We start from the raw sequence: 19,298 nt of genomic DNA on the forward strand, positions 1-19,298 counted from the left end.
GTCCTTTCTGCTCCTCTCTGGTAAACACCCTGATTTATGTCGGGGACTATTTTGTCCCCTATTTTGTCAGGGGCTTTGTGATGGTCATTCCCAGCATCATGGTCTCTGATCTAAGTGACAGGTTCTAGCCTAGCCATTTGACACTGTCAGGGCCACTGGGAAGCAGACATGTAGACACTGTTGAGCAAGGGGCTATTGCACCCACAGAACAAGACAGGACATGGAAATGAGTATTACGTAGACTTTTAGTCACTACGGGGTATGGCCTGCCTGAGAACAGAGCAATGCAGAAGACGTGGAGCCCAGGGGAGATGCACAGAGGCCTGGTGAAGCTACACCAAGTCCACGCTATCCTTGGGCCTGCTTTGGATTTTATCTTAACTGAAACATCCTGACAAAGATCAAAGTGCCACTGAGAAGGAGAGAAGAGCAGGCAGCTACAGCGAAAGCAGAAATGAGACATCTGATGGTGTTGAAGCACAGAACTATTAGACTGAATTCAGAGACAGCTAATCTTGAACATTAAGTACACCTCAGACCATCGTAATATATTACATTCACAATAACCATAAATCCCCAAGGCAAAGTAAACTCAGATTCAGAAAAGCAATTAGGCAATGCCCATTAAGAATAATTCCTACTTAAAGTGGCTGAAACAAAACAAAAGTTGTGTTCATGCTCAAAGGGAAAATTCAACTTTCAACATGATTAATTCACAAAGGAAAATATGTACCAATTAAATATAAAAATGGGAAAAGAAACCATGGCTAACATGATTTGCACAACATTTATCCAAAATCAGAGGCGATTCAGGCTCACACTTGTCCCTGGTTCGCCCACAGCAGCTGTGTTTATGGTAAAGAAAGTAGTGTGAAGTCTCATCCCATTTCCTCAGTCTGACAGAAGTGGAGATTTGGCTGTAGAATCACATGAGCTGTATTAGTCCTTGCAGAGCTGACTTGCACCCACTGCCCTCAAGATATCTAACATTGGTAATGACAAAAAAAAAAAAACACATTACTGAGTGTCCCATGCAAGGAGGCTGTGAGCAGGTTCTGGATTCCATCACCAGTTTCTTCATACCACCTTCCAAGGCAGATACTGTCTCCACTTCCCAGAAGAGGTGAGAGAAGTGGCAAAGCTAGGGTTTGGTTGGAGCTTGTCTGGCTCCACCCTTGACCCTATGCTGAAACCAAATGTGTGGCCGCTTCCTAGGAGAGCTTTGAGGAATGACAACAGCATTTTATTTTGTTTTACTTTATTGTTTTATTTTTTTAAGGCACCTTACTGTTAACCTCTGAGTAGCGCTATGAATTGTTATCCTCCATAAGGGGAAAGAAGAATCCTAAATCCCGGCCAAGAGGAAGGCTTCCTGAAGACAGATTTTTTGGGGGAGTGAAGAGGGGTGGTGATGCCAATTTGAGTTTAAATGACCTCTAGTCTGAATTATATAAGTTTTTCCTTCATCGTTGGGAATTTTGCTGCATAACAGGATCAAACCAAGTAAATATATCATTTCTGGGTTTTTGAATACCAGTTGTGTCTGTTTCGTTTTTTAGTGTTATTTTGAGTTGCCTTGTTTTTATTTGTCCTACTTGGACTCTGTAGGGCTTCTTGGATCTGTGGTTTGATATCCATCTTAGTCAGTTTTGGAAATACCTCAATCACTATTTCTTTAAATGTAGTTTTGGCCTATTCTCTCTTCTTTTTTGAGGACTGCAAACTTCCCATATGTTAGAATTTATCACATTCTATTTTCTATATCTGTTAGTGCCTTAGACTCAACTGTTCTGAAAGCAGAGCCTGAGGTAAATGCTTGCATGCAGGAAATTTACTTAGGAATGTGATTCCAGGAAGAAGTGTTAGCAATGGGAGATATGAATTAGGGAAGGAGGAAAAACCAACACAAGATTATATATAATATAGTTAGTCAGCACTGTGGGCAACTGTGGCTTGATCTTGTAGGACTTACGAGGAATTTTATTAAATGTGTCTCCAAACCATCTAACTCAAGAGCTAGCTGTCAGAAATGTGGCTTGGCCTCTCAACCTTCTCTGGAAACTGCAAATGCACTTAGGGAAAAAGTAACCCCCCAATTCTGGGCTCATCTTCCTGGGCCTCTGACCTTTTGGGTCAGAGTAATTCTTCACCATGTTCAGGTTCTCCAATGTCTTCTAGCAAATATTTAGTTCATCATTGTTCCCATTGAGAGTGTGAGTCTCAGTTACCTAGTCTGCTATCACACAAAGAGAATATCTTGCATATTATTCCTAAAATGCGAGATTCTGAATTCCAACATGCATTTCACCCAAGCATTTTACATAAATCATCAAGATCTGCATGTATTACATCGTACTTGTTTTTTTCTCTTCCAATATGATGTGAATATTTCCCCATCAGTATACCTGGACCCATCTTATTCTTTGTAATGAATGCCTGTGGGCAGCCATTGAATTTGAGCATTTATTTAACCATTATTAATGAACATTTAAGATGATTTAAATTTGGCTACATCAGAAACAAGACTGAGATGATATCCAAGCATATCTTTGCACCATGGGATCAAAAGTTACGATCGACCGCTGCAATGACAGGAATGTTGTGCTTCCCCTAATTCATATGTTGAAATCCGAACACCCAAGGTGATAGTGTTGGGAGATGGTACCTTTGGTAGGTGATTAGGTCATGAATGTGGAGCCTTCATGAATAGGATTAGTGCCCTTACAAAAGACCCCAGAGAGCTCCCCTGCTCCTTCCACCATGTGGGGACACAGCAATTAGATGGCCACCTATGAACTAGGAAGTAGGCTCTCATCAGACACAGAATCTGCCTAAGCCTTGAAATGGGACTTCTCAGCCTCCAGACTGAGAAATAAATTCTGTTGTTTATATACCACCCAGTATATGATATTTTGTTATAGCAGGCTGAATGGACAAAAAAAAACAAACCTGTTATTCTACCGATGTGGCTTTTGTGTGTGTGTGTGTGTGTGTGCGTGGATATAGTCTAAGAATACAGACTGTACATAGAAACTTATACAGTAAGAAAAAGAAATGTGTCACAAATAGAAGGACCATTATAATATAAATAGACTTGATACAAGATTATCTTGATCCTGAAGCTTAAAGAGCTAGGAATTACTAATAGAGTGTGTTATAAATCACTCATTAGATGTAGAGGTAGAGATTAGCCAGTGATAAAAAGTAATAGAATGATTTTCAAACCATTACTTTTCTAGTCATTCTGTTTTTCTGGAACAATTTCCCTTGAGAGCTGTAGTCAATACTTACTACAACCTTTGAGCTTTGTCTCTATGTGGAACTTTGGTTCAGAAATAGCCTTTATGATTGGGTCATATGAAGGCATTTTTATAACTTTCATGTTCAAGGCACAAGAGAGACATTTTATTATAAAATTATCTTCTATCAAATCATGTTTTGGAAGCAACTTCTTGTGCTAATGTTTTATTTCCAAACTATTGGGTTGGATGGAGATTTCTGCTTTCTTGAGTTCAAGTAATTGAGACAACGATAAAAATAAATTCTATTTTCTCGCAGAACTTGCTCTAAATCAGTTACATACTGATTGCTATTCCAAGAGCTGTGGGTTCTTCGGGTCCAGAGGGCTTTCCAAATGCAAGTTCTCTGCTGAGGCTTGAGTTCATGACATGCTGCTGTCTGTGGAACATGTGGTAGTAGTCACCAGGCAAAGCTTCCAAGGCCTAGGCTCACCTAGTGGCTCAATGAAAACACAGGTTCGTGGGCTCTATCTTGGAATTGCTGAGCTTGGATCTCAGGAGGGTGGAGTATGAGAATCTAGATTTTTAACAATTCCCAGGTGTTTGTACAGTCTGCCAGGCCCTGTAACATATAACAAACATATAACATATAACAAACATAAATAGAAATGTGTACAAAACAAATGTACAGATTAACAAATTAATTAATAAAACAAAATCCAGGTAATCTCCAGCAAAATCATGACATGAAACCTTGTCATCATGTCAGAAATCACCCTCTGCCCATTCCTCCTCATAATCTATGCCCCCACTGGCAAGTATTAGCCCTTCAGGGTCCCAGCCCAGAGGAGGGTTGTTTTATTAGGGCCTTGCCAAAGTCTCTGCAGCCCCCGTCAGCCCAAAGCTGCCTCTTAGATGTTTTCTGTAGGCAAGCAGTCCTTCAAGTTTGTGGTGGGGGTGATTATCCCAGTCTCCAATCTTAGATTACTGGACTCAAGAGTCCTACCCCTCCCACAAGCTAGAACGCTATATATATTTCCCTATTTCCTCTTTAATCAGTGATGCTCAACTTTGACTTTTAAAAGTATCTGGGATTGATCTTTGGAAACATGGCAGAGTGAGAGACGTTCCTAGATCTCTCCCCTTGAAACAACAATTGCTGAACATCTAAAACTCAACAACAACAACAAAACACACCCAAACTGCATAACAGCATGTCTGAGCATGGGATCTGTGCATAAGATCTACACAGGTCAGAATCCTAGCGGTTGGACGATGGACTGAGAGAAATAAAGGAGCTGTCTCTCTAGGCTGCCGGAGCTACCTGTAGGAGGAGGAGGAGAGGAGAAAGAGTGGCCAGTTCCCTGAACAGCTCTGCCTGGGAGAGCTGTGAGCTCCCTGCAGCCAGTGGCAGGGCCCAGTCATCAGGGCAGAAGGGAGAGAAGCAGGATGGCAGAAAAACAGCAGTTGATTTTTACCGGCCATGGTTGCAAAACTGAGGCTGAACTGCAGCCCCTAACCCCCAACCCAGAGAGCCCATCCCCCTATATCCTCTGAGATGGAAAACCAGGGGAATCTGAGCAAATGCTACCGAAACTCTTGCTAACACTGACAGGGACTGAAACAGAGGGTAGCGAGCGGGATTAAATAGCTATCAGGGGTTGGCTCCGTAATGTAGTGGTTAGCATGTCTGCTTTACATGCAGAAGGGCCTGGGTTCATGCCCCAGGTGCGCCAGGCCCCTTGGGCGCACACTGCGAGTGTGTGGGAAGAGATGTTCCGCCTTCAGAGATCCAGTTCTTAAGGAGAAATGGCAATATCTATAGATCAGGGGTGGAAGTGGGGGAGGGGAATGAAAGAGGGAATATATATATATATATATATATATATATATATATATATATATATATAATCTCAGAAAACATATATGAAATATTTTCATATATATTTTGAGGAATGAAAAAGGGAAAATATATATATATATATTATATATTTATATATATATATAATATATATATATATATATATATCAGAAAATAAAAATGCATTTTTAAGGCTTTATATGAAGCAGGGATCCAAGAGGCTTAGATGTCACCTACTGGAAGCCAAAGGAAAAGTGCCTTCTTTGCAACAGGCTAAAGAGAGACCTTTATGTAATCTTTCTGGAAAAAAAAAAAGCAGAATACACTTCCATTAATGCCTAGGCAGAGAAATAGTCCATTAAACACCATGAACAACCAAGGTGACAAGGTATCTCAGAAAGAAATAGAAAAATCTCCAGAAAATAAGCTTATAGACATAGAAATATGCAACTTAAATGACAGAGAATTCAGGATGGTACTTCTGAAAAAACTCATTGGGTTCTGAAAGGAGTTATATCAACAATTTCAGGATGAAAAAACACCTAGATGAGCAGAGTAAGGAGATTGAAACCTTCGAAAGAACCAAATAGAACTTCTGGAGATGAAGAACACACTGCAAGACTTGAAATAATGAAATAGCAAACTTAGAAAATAGAGTCGACCAAATCGAGGGAAGGATCAATGATATGGAAGACAGAAATCTAGAAACAGAAGGAAGACGAGAGAAACCGAAGAATGAAAAATAATGAAAGAGAAATATGAAAACTAGCTGATACCATGAGGAGAGGAAATATATGAATAATGAGCATAATTGAAGGAGAGGAAAAGGAGCAAGGATTAGAAAGCATTTTCAGACAAATAGTGAACGAGAATTTCTCAAATCTAAGGAATGAACTGAAGCTTGGAATTCAAGAAGTCAACAGAATACCCAATTATCTCAACCTCAAAAAGCCTTCACCAAGACACATCGTATTAAAATTATCAAAAATCAACAACAAAGACAGAATTCTCAGGACAGCCAGCAAAAGGAAGATAGTAACCTATAAAGGAAAACCTATTAGATTATCCTCGGAATTCTCAGAGCAAACATTACAAGCCAGAAAAGAATGGAATCAAATATTCAAACTATTAAATGAAAGGAACTACCAGCCTCGAATAATGTCTCCAGCTAAGTTCTCCTTTAAATATAAAGGAGAAATTAAGACCTTTCCGTACATACAAAAATTGAGGGAATTCTCCACTACAAAGCCTGCAGTACAGGAAATACTGAAAGGAGTCAGCTCACCTAAAACAAAATGATAAAAAAGAAACAAAACATAATTAGGAGTAAAATGACTATCAGGCAAATAGAAGCAGAGGAGTGCAACATTTACTAAGAACAGGGGATTATTAGCTTAAATAATAAGAAGAGAATTGTTATAACAAGATAGTAAAGAATGTACAGCATACATAGGGACAAATTGTGATAACAATGACTGAAAAGGGGAGGATTCAAAGATCAAAATTTACAAAGGAGAATGGAGATAAGGCAAACACAGAAGAAAATAGACGACTGTATATATATAAATATCCTTTTCATATTCATGATGGTAACCACACAGAGAAGATTCAGAACTGAAGCATATAACATAAAACAAGAAGAACCAGAGAGAAAACCCCCAAAAGCCAACTAAAATAAAAACAAAAACACAAGGACAAGGAAGCAATGGAAACACCAAGCTACCAGAAAACAAAAGATAAAATGGCTATAAGAAGACCTCATATTTCAGTAATCACCCTAAATGTAAATGGACTGAATTCACCAATAAAAAAGCACAGAATTGCAGACTGGATCAAAAACAACACCCAACCATATGCTGCCTCCAAGAGACACATCTCAGCTCCAAAGACAAATATAGACTCAAAGTGAAAGGGTGAAAAATGATATTTTAAGCATATGGCATTCTGTGAAAAGCAGGAGTAGTGGTACACATATCATATGAAATAGACCTCAAAATAAAAAAGGCAAAGAAAGATACTAAGGCACATTTCATAATGATAAAGGGAATCATGCACCAAGAACACATAACATTAATATCAGGAAGCCCAGAAATATATAAAGCAATTACTAACAGAACTAAAGGGAGAAACAGACCAAAACACTATCATAGTAGGGGACCTAAATACCCCTCTGTCGGATATGGAGAGATCGTCCAAACAAATTCAATAAGGAAATAACATCCTTAAATGATACATTAGACCTACTGGACATAATTTATATTTACAGAGCCTTCAATCCCAAAACAGCTGCTTATACATTCTTTTCTAGTGCACATGGAACATTCTCTAGAATTGACCACATTCTGAGACACAGAGATAGCCTCAACAAATATAAGAGGGTTGAAATCATACCAACAATATTCTCTGATCATAATGCTTTGAAACTAGATATCAACTGCAAAAAGAAAGCAGGAAGCACCACAAATACATGGAGATTAAACAACATGCTACTGAAGAATAACTGGGTCAGAGAAGAAATAAAAAGAAATCAAGGTATACACAGAAACATGATAATGATAGTACAGCATATCAAAACTTTTAGGACACGGAAAAAGCGGTCATAAGAGGAAAGTTCATATCATTACAGGCTATCTCCAAAAGCAGGAACGAGCCCAAATAAATAACCTAACACTGCATCTTAAAAATCTAGAGAAGGAGCAACAAATGAAGCCTAAAATCAGCAGAAGGAAAGAATCAAAATTAAAGCGGACATAAATGAAATGGAAAACAAAACAAACAAAACAATAGAAAAAATAAATGCAAAAAAGAGCTGGTTCTTTAAGATTAATAAAATTGATAAACCAGTGGGCAGACTCACTAAAGAAAAAAGAAAAGGACAGAAATAAACAAAATCAAGGGTGAAAGAGGGGAAAGTACGACAGACACCTCAGAAGTACAAAGGATTATACAAGTAAACTATGAAAAAATACATAACACCAAATTTAATAACCTAAAGAAACGGACCAGTACTTAGAAAAATACAATCTTCCTAGACTAAACCAAAAAGAACTGGAAAATCTAAATAGACCAATCAGCAGTATGGACATTGAAACAATCATCAGAAACCTACCAAAAAATAAAAATCTAGGACCAGATGGCTTCACCAGTAAATTCTATCAAACATTCAAAAAAGATTTAACACCTATTCTCCTTAAACTATTTCAAAAAATCAAAGAGGAGACAAGACTACCCACCTCATTTTAAGAGGCCAATATTACTTTGATACCAAAACCTGGTAAGGATAACACAAAAAAAGAAAACTACAGACCAATATAGCTCAGGAACACAGATGGAAAAATCATAAATTAGCTACTAGCAAATCGAATACAACAACATATTAAAAAGATTATACACCATGATCAAGTGGGCTTCATCCCACTTGACACAGGGATGGTTCAACATACGCAAATCGATTAATGTGATACACCACATAAACAAATTTAAAAATAAGAATTGTATGATCATATCAATAGATGCAGAAAAAGCCTTCAACAAGATACAGCATCCAATTATGATCAAAAAACTTAACAAAATTGGTATAGAAGGAAAGTACCTTAACATAAAAAAGGCCATATATGACAAACCCTCAGCCAACATTATACTTAATGGTGAAAAACTAATCTTCCCTCTACGATGAGGAACAAGGCAAGGCTGTCCACTATCGCCACTGTTATTCAATATAACATTGGAGGTCCTAGTTAGTGCAATCAGACAAGAGAAAGATACAAAAGGCATTCAAATAGGAAATGAAGAAGTCAAACTCACTATTTGTGGATGACATGATTTTCTACATAGAAAACCCTAAAGACTCCACAAGAACACTACTAGAAACAATAAGCAAATACAGTAAAGTCTCTGGATACAAAATCAACATTCAAAAATCCATAGCATTTCTATACTCTAATAATAAAGTATCAGAAAAAGAAGTAGAAAAAAATTCCTTTTGCAATTGCAACAAAAAGAATAAAATATCTAGGAATAAATCTAACGAAACGTGAAGAATCTATATAATGAAAACTACAAGATCATATTATAGAAATTGAGGAAGATACAAAGAAATGGAAAGATATTCTGTGTTCTTGGATGGGAAGAATCGATATAGTTAAAATGACCTTATTACCTAAAGCATTATACAGATTTAATTCAATCCTCATCAAAATTCTATCAGCACTTTTTAAAGAAATAGAACAAAAAAATCATCAGATTTGTATGGAAGTGCAAAAGACCCCAAATTGCCAAAGCCATACTGAGAAAAAAGGACAAGGCTCGAGGCATCACTCTGCCTGACTTCAAGTTATATTACAAAGTGACAGTAATCAAAACGGCATGGTATTGGCAGCAAAACAGACACACAGGCCAGTGGAACAGAATCAACAATCCTGAAGTAAACTTATATTTATATGGGCAAAAAATTTTCAACAAAAATCCAAAAACATACAGTGGAGAAAGGAAAACCTCTTCAATAAATGGGGCTGGGAAAACTGGAAAGCTACCTGCAAAAGAACGAAATTAGACTGTTGTCTATCACCATACAAGAAAATTAACTGGACATGGATTAAGGGCCTGAATATAAGACCTGAAACAATAAAATGCATAGAAGAAATCATGGGAATGAAACTCAAGGACCTTGGACTTAAAGAGGATTTTATGAATTTAACTTCAAAGGCAAGGGAAGTAAAAGCTAAAATAAACGAATGGGATTATATCAAACTAGAAAGCCTCTGCTCAGGAAAAGACAACCATCTGAATGAGAAAATATATTTGCAAGCAAAATCTCTGATAAAGGCATATTTTCCAAAATATACAAAGAACTCATACAACTCAATAACAACAAAAAACCTAATGATCTAATCAAAAAATGGGCAGAGGTCCTGAACAGACTCTTCTCCCTAGAGGACATATAAATGGTCAATAAATATAAGAAAAGATGGTCAACATCGCTAGCTATTGGGGAAATGCAAATCCAAACCACAATGAGATACCATCTCACACCTGTTACTATAACTATATATCAACAATACAAGTAATAGCAAATGCTGGAGAGAATTCAGAGAAAAAGGAACCCTCTGCTGGTGGGACTGCAAATTGGTACAGCCATATGGAAAACAGTATGGAGAATTGATCTGCCATATGATCCAGTAATCCCCCTACTTGGTATTTACCCCAAAGACTTAAAACCCATATCCGAAAAGGTATTTGCACACTGATGTTCATAGCAGCATTATTCACTGTGCCCAGGACATGGAAGCAACTGAAGTGTCTTATGATAGATGATTGGCTAAAGAAGCTGTGGTACATACATACAATGGTATATTACTCAACCATAAGAAGAGATGAAATACTGACATTTGCGACAACATAGAAGGACTTTGAGATAATCATGCTAAGCAAAATAAGCCAGACAGAAAAAGTTGAAAATCACATGATATCACTTATATGTGGGATATAAACCTAAAAGCAACAAATGAACAGGACAAACAGAGACTCATGGACACGGACTATAGAGTAGTGGTTACTGGAGGATAGGGGTTGGGATAGTAGGGGATAGGTAGACAGTTAAAAGGGGTCAAATATAGGGGAGTGGGGGAGGGTGATGTGGGTAAAGGGGATCAAATATATGATAGCTGAAGAAAACTGGACTTCGGATGGTAAACATACAATAGAATATACAGATGTCAAATGATAATGTACACATGAAAATTATATAATTGTACTAACCAATGTTACCCCAATATAGTTAATAATAAAAATAATATCCGGGTGCTTTTAAAGCTCATAATGCCCAAGCCACATTCCAGATCAATTACACAGGAAATTCTTGGGTGAGATGCAAGAATCAGCGTAGTTTAAATCTTCCCAGATGAGTCTAATGTACAGCCAAAGTTGAGAACCACTGTTAAAGTTCAGCACTCTGGAGTGACACAATTCATGATGATCCACTGTGTCGGAAACCAGCCGACCAAGTCAAACCGGGTACCTGAATGGGGGAGCGGGGACTGAGAAAAAAAGAGAAGACAGACAGGGTGCAGGAGGGAGAACAGATCTCACAACTGTCTCTCCGAGTTTATTTCTTATGCTTCTTTTTATACACAATCTGTTCCTTTGTGTATCCCAAGATAACATAATTAAAGTAACATCCTGAAGATCGAGGTACAATCCACACTTCCTTTGACACTCCCTTCGACACTCCCTTTGACACTCCCTTTGTCTATACTTAATCTTCTTCTTCCTGGAATTCCACAGAACCAGCCTTTTCTTTTTTGTGCAAGCAGGCCTCCCGAGATAATCCATGCACTCTTTTGAATTTGGGGAGCTTTAGCTCCCTACACCACTGAAGCATTTGCCACTATTCCACAGCATACACGTTTATTTTTCTTTTGAGGCACTCAGGTGCCTTTGAGTCTAGTCACTACCACTGCAAAGGTTACAACACTCCTGTTATGGAGTCTAACCACTGGGATGGTCCTAGCACAGGTGATTTAAGAGGAAGCAAACTGGAACAGCAGCTCCATGATGTGGCAAGGGCAGGAAGAAGTGCTCATCTGTTTGTCTCTAAGGAGGTGACAAGACAGAGGGAAAGAATCCTACTCTAAATAAACCCAGAAGTAGAAAGGGAAGAAAGCCAGATATTGGCTGTCCTAGTACAATATTAAACCAGTAAGTATCAAGGAGTTGAGAAAACCTGTTGGAATAGTCCATCTGCCAACTTCTCTTGCAATGGGGTGAAATTTTGTGGGTAAGAGCCACCAAACTGGGTAACCTTGAGTTGTCCTATTCTCCCTGCGTCTGCAGATCCAAACTTCTGCCAAGTAGTTTGGATCAAACAGATATACCTGGGTCCAATCCCCTGAACAAACAGATATACCTAGGCCTTTCCTAAAGGACATCACCTTACCTAACTACACATCTCTTTTTTCCTGAGAATCTAGGAAATCTTTAATGCTTACAAGTTTGCATCTGTTTGTTCAAAACAACAAAGCAGTAATTGACCATAGAGAAATGATTGTTGCTTTCAAGAAATGGTTGCTGGCTATAATGAAATGTGATAAGTGAGCGACAAGTGCCAACCATGAAATGTCAGTGTTAAGAGTTCCAAGAGAATAAGAGACAGGTGAGTTCACTTTTCAACAGAAATACCGACCATGAACATCATGCCCATGGCAGACATTGACTGCTGAATGTCTTTCCTACTGAGCACATTTTCCTGCCAAGTCTGGGGTGACCTTAAGAATCTTCCTCATTAAGCCTATTGAGGCCTTTTTCTCCAGTCAGCTTATTTATAATCCTCATTATAAACATCATTCCATGTGACAGTCCTGCCCTGTTCTTGCCTGTACTTTCTAGTCTGCTCTTTTGGGTCCTGTTGAATGGTCAGTGGGCCATGGGATGCTGTCCTCTAAAACAGATAATCAGAGAAGCTTGGGCACCTCAATGAAGTTGGGAACATCAGATTTTCAGTCCAGGAATCCAGACATTGGCCAAAGAGACCATTCATTGGTATGGGATACTCGAAATGGGAAGTCACGGAGAGGTTGGCTTGAGGAAACAATTGTGTGCCATAGGCATGCTCAAGCAGAAAATGCTGGTATATCAGATGGAATGTGCTCAGGTGCAAGCACAAACTGTCAGCTGACAGAAGCCTAGATGCACATGAGATTGCTTCCCTCATGTAAAAAGAAACCCCGGGGCAGGTGGTTGTTGGGTCAGCAGCTCAATGATTCAACCAAGGACCTTTGGTTTTCTTTTCTCAGCATATTGTTCTCTAGACTTCAAGTGTCTCCAATAGTCATAAGTCACTGCTGCCATCCTAAGCATAACTCTGGTGTTCAAGGCAGGAGAAGAAAAGGCAGGGCCAATACTATCTCTCCCTTTTATTGGAAAAGTAAAAACTTTCCCAGAGGAAAAAATAATTCCTAGATTTCTGCTTTTATATCATGGCAAGAACCTTGCCTGTGACCACCTTAGCTTCAAGAGCTGGAAAAGTGGCAATGTATCTTTTCTAGCTCTAGCGTAGAGGGTGGCAAAAAGTGAAGGCCAGCTAAACAATAGGGCTTGCACAGAGTCTTGGAGGGAACGCAGAGACAAAAACATCATGAGGCATAAGGAAGTGGAGAGGATCTTTGCTCCTGTTTATCCAGGTCTTTTTTCCAGTGTCTGTGAGGCCTGGTTGTATTTTCTGCATTGAGTTCCACAAGATTGTCCCCATATCCTTTCTATAAATCCCTCCCTCATCTTCAACTAGCATTTGTGGATGTCTCTTTCTGGCAACCAAGTGATCTCAAAGATGTTTTTTTTTTTTCCCTACTGTGGAGAAGCTAGTCTTTATCCTCTAACTTTATACTCTGTGTGGTGTCCCTGAGCTAAACCAGAGCTTCCCATCACAGCACAACGACTTAGCCTGAAACCCTATTCCAAGCAGGCCACTTCTCCTGTTCTCCTAGATCTGGGAAGAGGAAGGACTCAGTCCATTCCTGCTCTTCTTCACTCCTTTCAGACAATTTTTCCTTTGTTACTCCTAACCTTGAAGTTTACCCTGATTGTCGCCCCTTTGTTGATCAATCCTTGGGTACCCCACACTGCTCCCCTAGCCTGTTCCTTGTCTTTTACCATCCCTTCAGCCTTCCCATAATAGTCTTACTCACCCAAGGCATAGTTCACAGGTCACTTCCTCCAAGAAGCCTTCTCTGGTCACTCCCAGCTAATTGGACTTGTTCTTCCAGCCTACAAGGCACTCTTTGATTCTTCTGTGGCATTGTTTTACATTGGTGATTATGCTTCTTATTTCCCTTCCCAGACTGTAATATTCCTGCACATTGACTTACCTTATTTCACCTTTGTTTTGTCACAGCATTTCACTGAACACCTGGAAGGCTTTAAGGAGATATTTGTGGAATAGAAATAGCATGGGATTGGGAAAAAGCACTGAACTAGAAATAGGGTGTGTTTCTAGTTTTAGCTGTGAGACACACTATTGGCTGCCTGCCCAGCATCACTGCTTCCACATTGTCAGAACCCTGATTTTGTTGAGATAAGCGCCTTCCATGTTGGCCAATGTTTCAATAGAAGTAGAAATCACCCCCAGTCTTAGAGCGTGTGTGTGTGAGGATGGTGGTGGGAGGATGGGTTCTAGACGGTCTAACCCAGTGGTTCTCAACCAGGGGCTATTTTGCCTCTCAGGGGACATTTGGCAATGTCTGGGCACATTATTGATTATCATGACTAGGTGGGATGCTACTGGAATGGAGTAGGTGGAGGCCAGGAATACTGCTAAATATCTCACAATGCACAGGTGAGCTTTTCCAATCCTGCCCTCCAACCCCCAACAAAAATATTATCTGGCCCAAAATGTCAACAGTATTAAGGTTGAACCTGGTATAACCAATCATAGGTGTCCCACCCTACTGCCAATAGCAGAGTAGTAGTTAGGCTGGAGGGTGGGGCGGAGGGGAACTGAGAACTGAAACAAACCACAACTGACAAAGTGGACCGCTCCATGACTCGTATACAGAAAAATGACACTAAATTGTGACGTATAACATGAATGATCTAAGCTTAGACCATTTAACTCATTTAGTTCATTCAGACCATGTGCTCCAAGACCACTGACTCCTTCCAGGGACATTCCTAGTTTACAAATCTGACTATCCTTGCCAAGACCATTTATGAGTAACTCCAGCCCCCAAACCCCAAGATGACCCTTCCATAACTCCAGAGCTTTGAGGAGCCTCACGGGGGCTCTGGTGCATTCCTTTGCTGTAGCAAGTTTAATAAACCTAACTTGTTATGTTTTTTATGGAGTAATAATTGCCATACAGCATTATATTAGTTTCAGCTGTACAACATAATGATTTGATATTTGTATATACTGCAAGATGATCACAAGTCCAGTTAACATCTGTCACCATGCATATTTTTTTCCATGTAATGAGACTAAGATCTATTCTCTTAGCAACTTTCAAATATGCAATAAGGTATTATTAACCTGTCACTATGCTGTACACTAACATTATATTTTTATAGATATGTTCCTGGCTATTTTGGTTGGAGGGCTTTAATACTGGGCATGGAATACAAATAACTCTAATATGATGAGCTAAGTCCTATAATTAGGGCATGTTCAAAGTGCTTTAGAAACAAATACATTTTCTGCTTATGAAATCAGGGGAACAATTTTCAGAACTGATGCGTGGGAACAGGTCCTGAATGATAAATGTTTTTGGCCAAGTGGAAGTTAAGGAAAGCATTATCACAGGGAGGAAGAATAATATGGACAAAGACAGGAAGGCATAGAATTAGAAATAGCAAGCAATCGAGTCCGAAACATGCAATTCAGGGCAGGAAGGATAATCCAGATAGGCAGGAAGGGCCAGGTCATGCAGTACTGTTAAAAGTGGGCCAGATTATGCAGTACTGTTAACTGTCTCTGATGTAATAGCTATTCTGGTTGTATTCAACAGGGAATGAAATAAAATGTCCATGCCTGAATTATGACCTGGGATCCCTGCAGACTTGGATTTATAGAACTCTTCACTTCTCTCATGCTAGTCTTCATCTCTTTTCCTGTGGAGCAGTCATGTGGTATTCTAGTGCTATCTAGCACTGAGAAAGGTAAGGGCACATTTCCATCAGGAAAGCCTTCGAGTGCAATGAGGAAATTCTGAATATTTTGTTTCAAATATGCCTTTTCTATAGATGATGCATAGTAACAGGACTTGGTTTCCTCTGCCTGTAAATTCTCTTCCCTGTTTATCTTTCAGCTCCTTCATCTGTCCAATGCTCTCACAGGATCATGTTATTTCCCTTTAATGCAAATATTACATTTAAAATTTTATATTTATTATGATCTGATTAAAGTAATCTTTCCTTTAGTTAAATTTCCATAAGTGAGCAAATTTGTCTGTGGTTTGCTCACCATCATCTTCCAGCACCTAGAAATATACCTGGCTCACTAAAATAATTAATGAATGAACTGATGATTGCTTCATGCTTGCTTAGACTTTATTTATTGTTATTTTTTCACATTATTATGGTTAATTTTATTTGTGCAAGCATTAAACCAAGCATGGGCTTTGATTCTGTGGGCCCAGATTCATATATTTAGAAGGATAAACATGTGATCCATGTACATTGATGGCAACTAAAGGCTCATGGTTAATCGCATTGTAATTTTTAAATTTCCACAGCCTAAAAACCTGAAGTCACAGGTCTTTGAGGTCCTTCCGGTTGTCTCACAGGGTAGCTTCACTTTTCTTGAGTTGAGTAATCTCATCATCTTTAGTTTCTGGTTGATAACACTGGTTAATCCTCAAGCATTCAGGATACATGGAAGGCTCAGGAAGACTTCATTCTCAATGCCATACATCTCTTTCACCATAGTTGGCAAGGGACAAATCCTGGATAGATTTTTCAACATGGATTCAATGAAATCAGCCACATTTAACCCAATAGCCCAGTTGGTGTATCCTTTTAGTTTGATGACTTCATAGGCACTTTCAATTACCATCTTATGCACATTCTTCCAATTTTCACTACCATTGTCCATTACCATTTCTGGATTCAGTTCCTGGAGAGAAACATTTACCACATTCATTCTATTCCACACAGCCTCACTTCAGTTGCCATGTTCTTTTAAAATCCATTCATGGCAACTGCTGGGATGAATGCCAAGTTTTTTGGTCATATGATAAAAAAAAAAACCTAGCAGAATCCAGATTACATCCACTTCCAATCACAGGGTACTTGGGTAATCCACTTAGTTTCCAGGTAACATGTGAGAATGTACACTGTGTTCGGAACCACAATTATGATGCAATCAGGACTGTACTTGATCTAAGGAATAATAAATTTGAAGACATTAACATTCCTCTGTACCAGATTGAGACAATTCTCCTTCTTGCTGGTGCACTCCTGTAGTTACCACCACAATTTTAGAATTGGAGGTCACAGAGTAATCTTAATGTGCCACAATTTTAGGTGTCTGAAAGAATAAGCTCTCATGCTGCATACCCATCACTTCTCCTTTGAGTTTATCTTCTAAAACATTCACAAGAGCAAGCTCTTCAGCCAGACTTTCCCAGAATGCTGATGGAACATGCCATACCAACTTGTGCAACACCTACTACAGTGATCTTGTTATTTGAGAATGCTGCCCCTTCTGCAACTGGTGCAGTTTTTCCTTAAGAGTTACCATTGTGCACAGGAGAGAGGCTCTCCAGACCATAGAAAGAGTCACTAGAAGAGCTTTATTTACTGTTAATGATACTTTCCATTTATACTCTGTCTTTACTTCTAAAGATAACCTTTTGATATGTTAAACTAAAAATTTTTAACTTCCATGGCTGAAAGTCTTTTTGTAAATAAGGTTTTATAAAGCCAAAAATGCTAGCCAAAAGACGGGTCTTGGGGCATGGAATCTAAACTAGCAGCAGCATCCTAGATAGAATAGACAGCATGTCCGCAGTCCCAGAGATCTGCAAGCATTTTATACATCAAGAAGGGAGAAGAAAGTCGTAGTCTGAAAGAATTTACATAAGCTATAGGCAAAGAGGTGGGGTGAAGGTAAGAAATGTCTGCTCCCGTAGATTAGCTGGGGGCAGCAGTTGGGAAAGCCCTCGTGTAAACAAATGGGGCTCCTGGAGTTAAATGATGCCTGGCGAAAATAATCTGTAGAAATAGCCACCTGGAAACTAATCCAAAATTCCAACAGGAAAAACGGGAATGTAAAGTGTTTTGTTAGCTGATCAGCAGCTATTATTAACAGGCTAGCAGTTCTCTCACTTTCCTGCCGCTGTAATTTAATTTAGAACATCTCAGAATTTCTATCACTTTTATAAACTTTATCGAATGTCTGTTGTAACCATTACAAAAAGACTTAACACTCAACATCTGGCCTTACCCAAAGGGACATATTCTAACCCGTTTTTCCCTTAATTAGATTGGTTTGGAAAAAGTATAATTTTTAGGTGGGGGTTATTGCACTTCTGTGTCTCGAAGAATATGAACCCATTGTTTTTTACGCTGCCTGTAGAAACCGGGGTCTTTGTCATTTAATAAGTAGCGCCAGCCTCTCTGCCAACACAAATTACCAACACCTCAGACCAGCACTGTCTAGGTGCACAAGGAGAATTGTCGATCACCATCAGAAACGACATGAGAGAAGGCAGCGCAGGCGCTGTGCTGGGCCGCGCGCGTTCCAAGTTCCAGAGGCCGGCGCTGGCCAAGGCTCTCACTTGGGTCCGGCTTCCAAGACCCGGGTCCGGCTGGGGGAAACTTGACGTTCCACACTCTCGAATTTGCCTGACAACTCGCTGAGAGACGTTCAGGAAGCAGCTGGACGAGCGACCGGAAGAGGCGGATCCAGACACGTCACTTTTGCGCGCGGCTGAGAAAGGGGTGGTGCGAGGCGCGGGGCGGGTCGCGGCGGCCTTCGGGACCGCACTAGTCTGTCTAGGAGCCGCTCCTGCAGCCGGTTGTGGCAGTCGCAGCATGAGTGAGGCGGACGGACTGCGGCAGCTCCGGCCCTCGCGGCCACAGGTCATCACGGACGATGGCCAGACCCCTGAGGCAAAGGACCAGAGATAGGCTGGGCTCCTAGACCTGGTCCGCGAGCTGCTGAGTCTACTCCCAGAAACGATGATGGCAGTTACAGCAGCAGGGTCAGTTTGATGCCAACCTTGGGCTTACACCGTGTCATTTAATATCCTCGGCAAAACTCGTTTTATGGGGAAGAAACGGTCTCTGATCAAGCGGATGCACCTGCCGGGTCCTGGAGACTTTCGTCGCACTGTGCGCCCTATCGCGGCGTTATCTCTGGCTTTCTGTCCCAAGACCACGTAAAGCCACACCTGCCCCTCCTGCCCCTCACTCCCGCCCCAGCTTCCAGAGCGATGGCTTCCTCGCCTTTCCTCCGCTCCCCGTTCCCTTCCGTGCTGTCCTTCCCGCTGGCTCACCTGATTCCCGGGGACAGCCTACCTAGCCACGGCCCGAGTCTTCCTGGCCCCACGCTTTCACTGTCCTGAAGGGAGGTCTGAAAAAATGTTCGGGTCGCTCCTCGTGATCCTTGAAGGACAGCTATACTATAGCAGGAGCGTTTTTGCTCTAAAATGCGATTTACAGAGAAGACTTTTTGGTAATATCTGACTCCTGGGGTCAGTGGAAAG

At 40.1% G+C, this 19,298-nt stretch overlaps 1 protein-coding gene and 1 pseudogene across 1 annotated transcript in view; one reads left to right on the forward strand and one right to left on the reverse strand.

The window, feature by feature from the left end:
- Positions 1-16,393: 16,393 nt before the first annotated feature.
- On the reverse strand, positions 16,394-17,372 carry LOC105304075 (annotated as a pseudogene).
- A 1,156-nt stretch (positions 17,373-18,528) lies between these two features.
- The window catches only part of APMAP (adipocyte plasma membrane associated protein), a 33,204-nt gene continuing 32,434 nt past the window's right edge, over positions 18,529-19,298 (forward strand). Inside the window, 1 exon segment of the mRNA XM_011378009.2 lies at positions 18,529-18,710. Coding sequence (XP_011376311.2) covers positions 18,625-18,710 — 86 coding nt within the window. The 5' untranslated portion in view covers positions 18,529-18,624.

Source organism: Pteropus vampyrus, unplaced genomic scaffold, assembly GCF_000151845.1.
Source record: "Pteropus vampyrus isolate Shadow unplaced genomic scaffold, Pvam_2.0 Scaffold327, whole genome shotgun sequence".
NCBI lineage: Eukaryota > Metazoa > Chordata > Mammalia > Chiroptera > Pteropodidae > Pteropus > Pteropus vampyrus.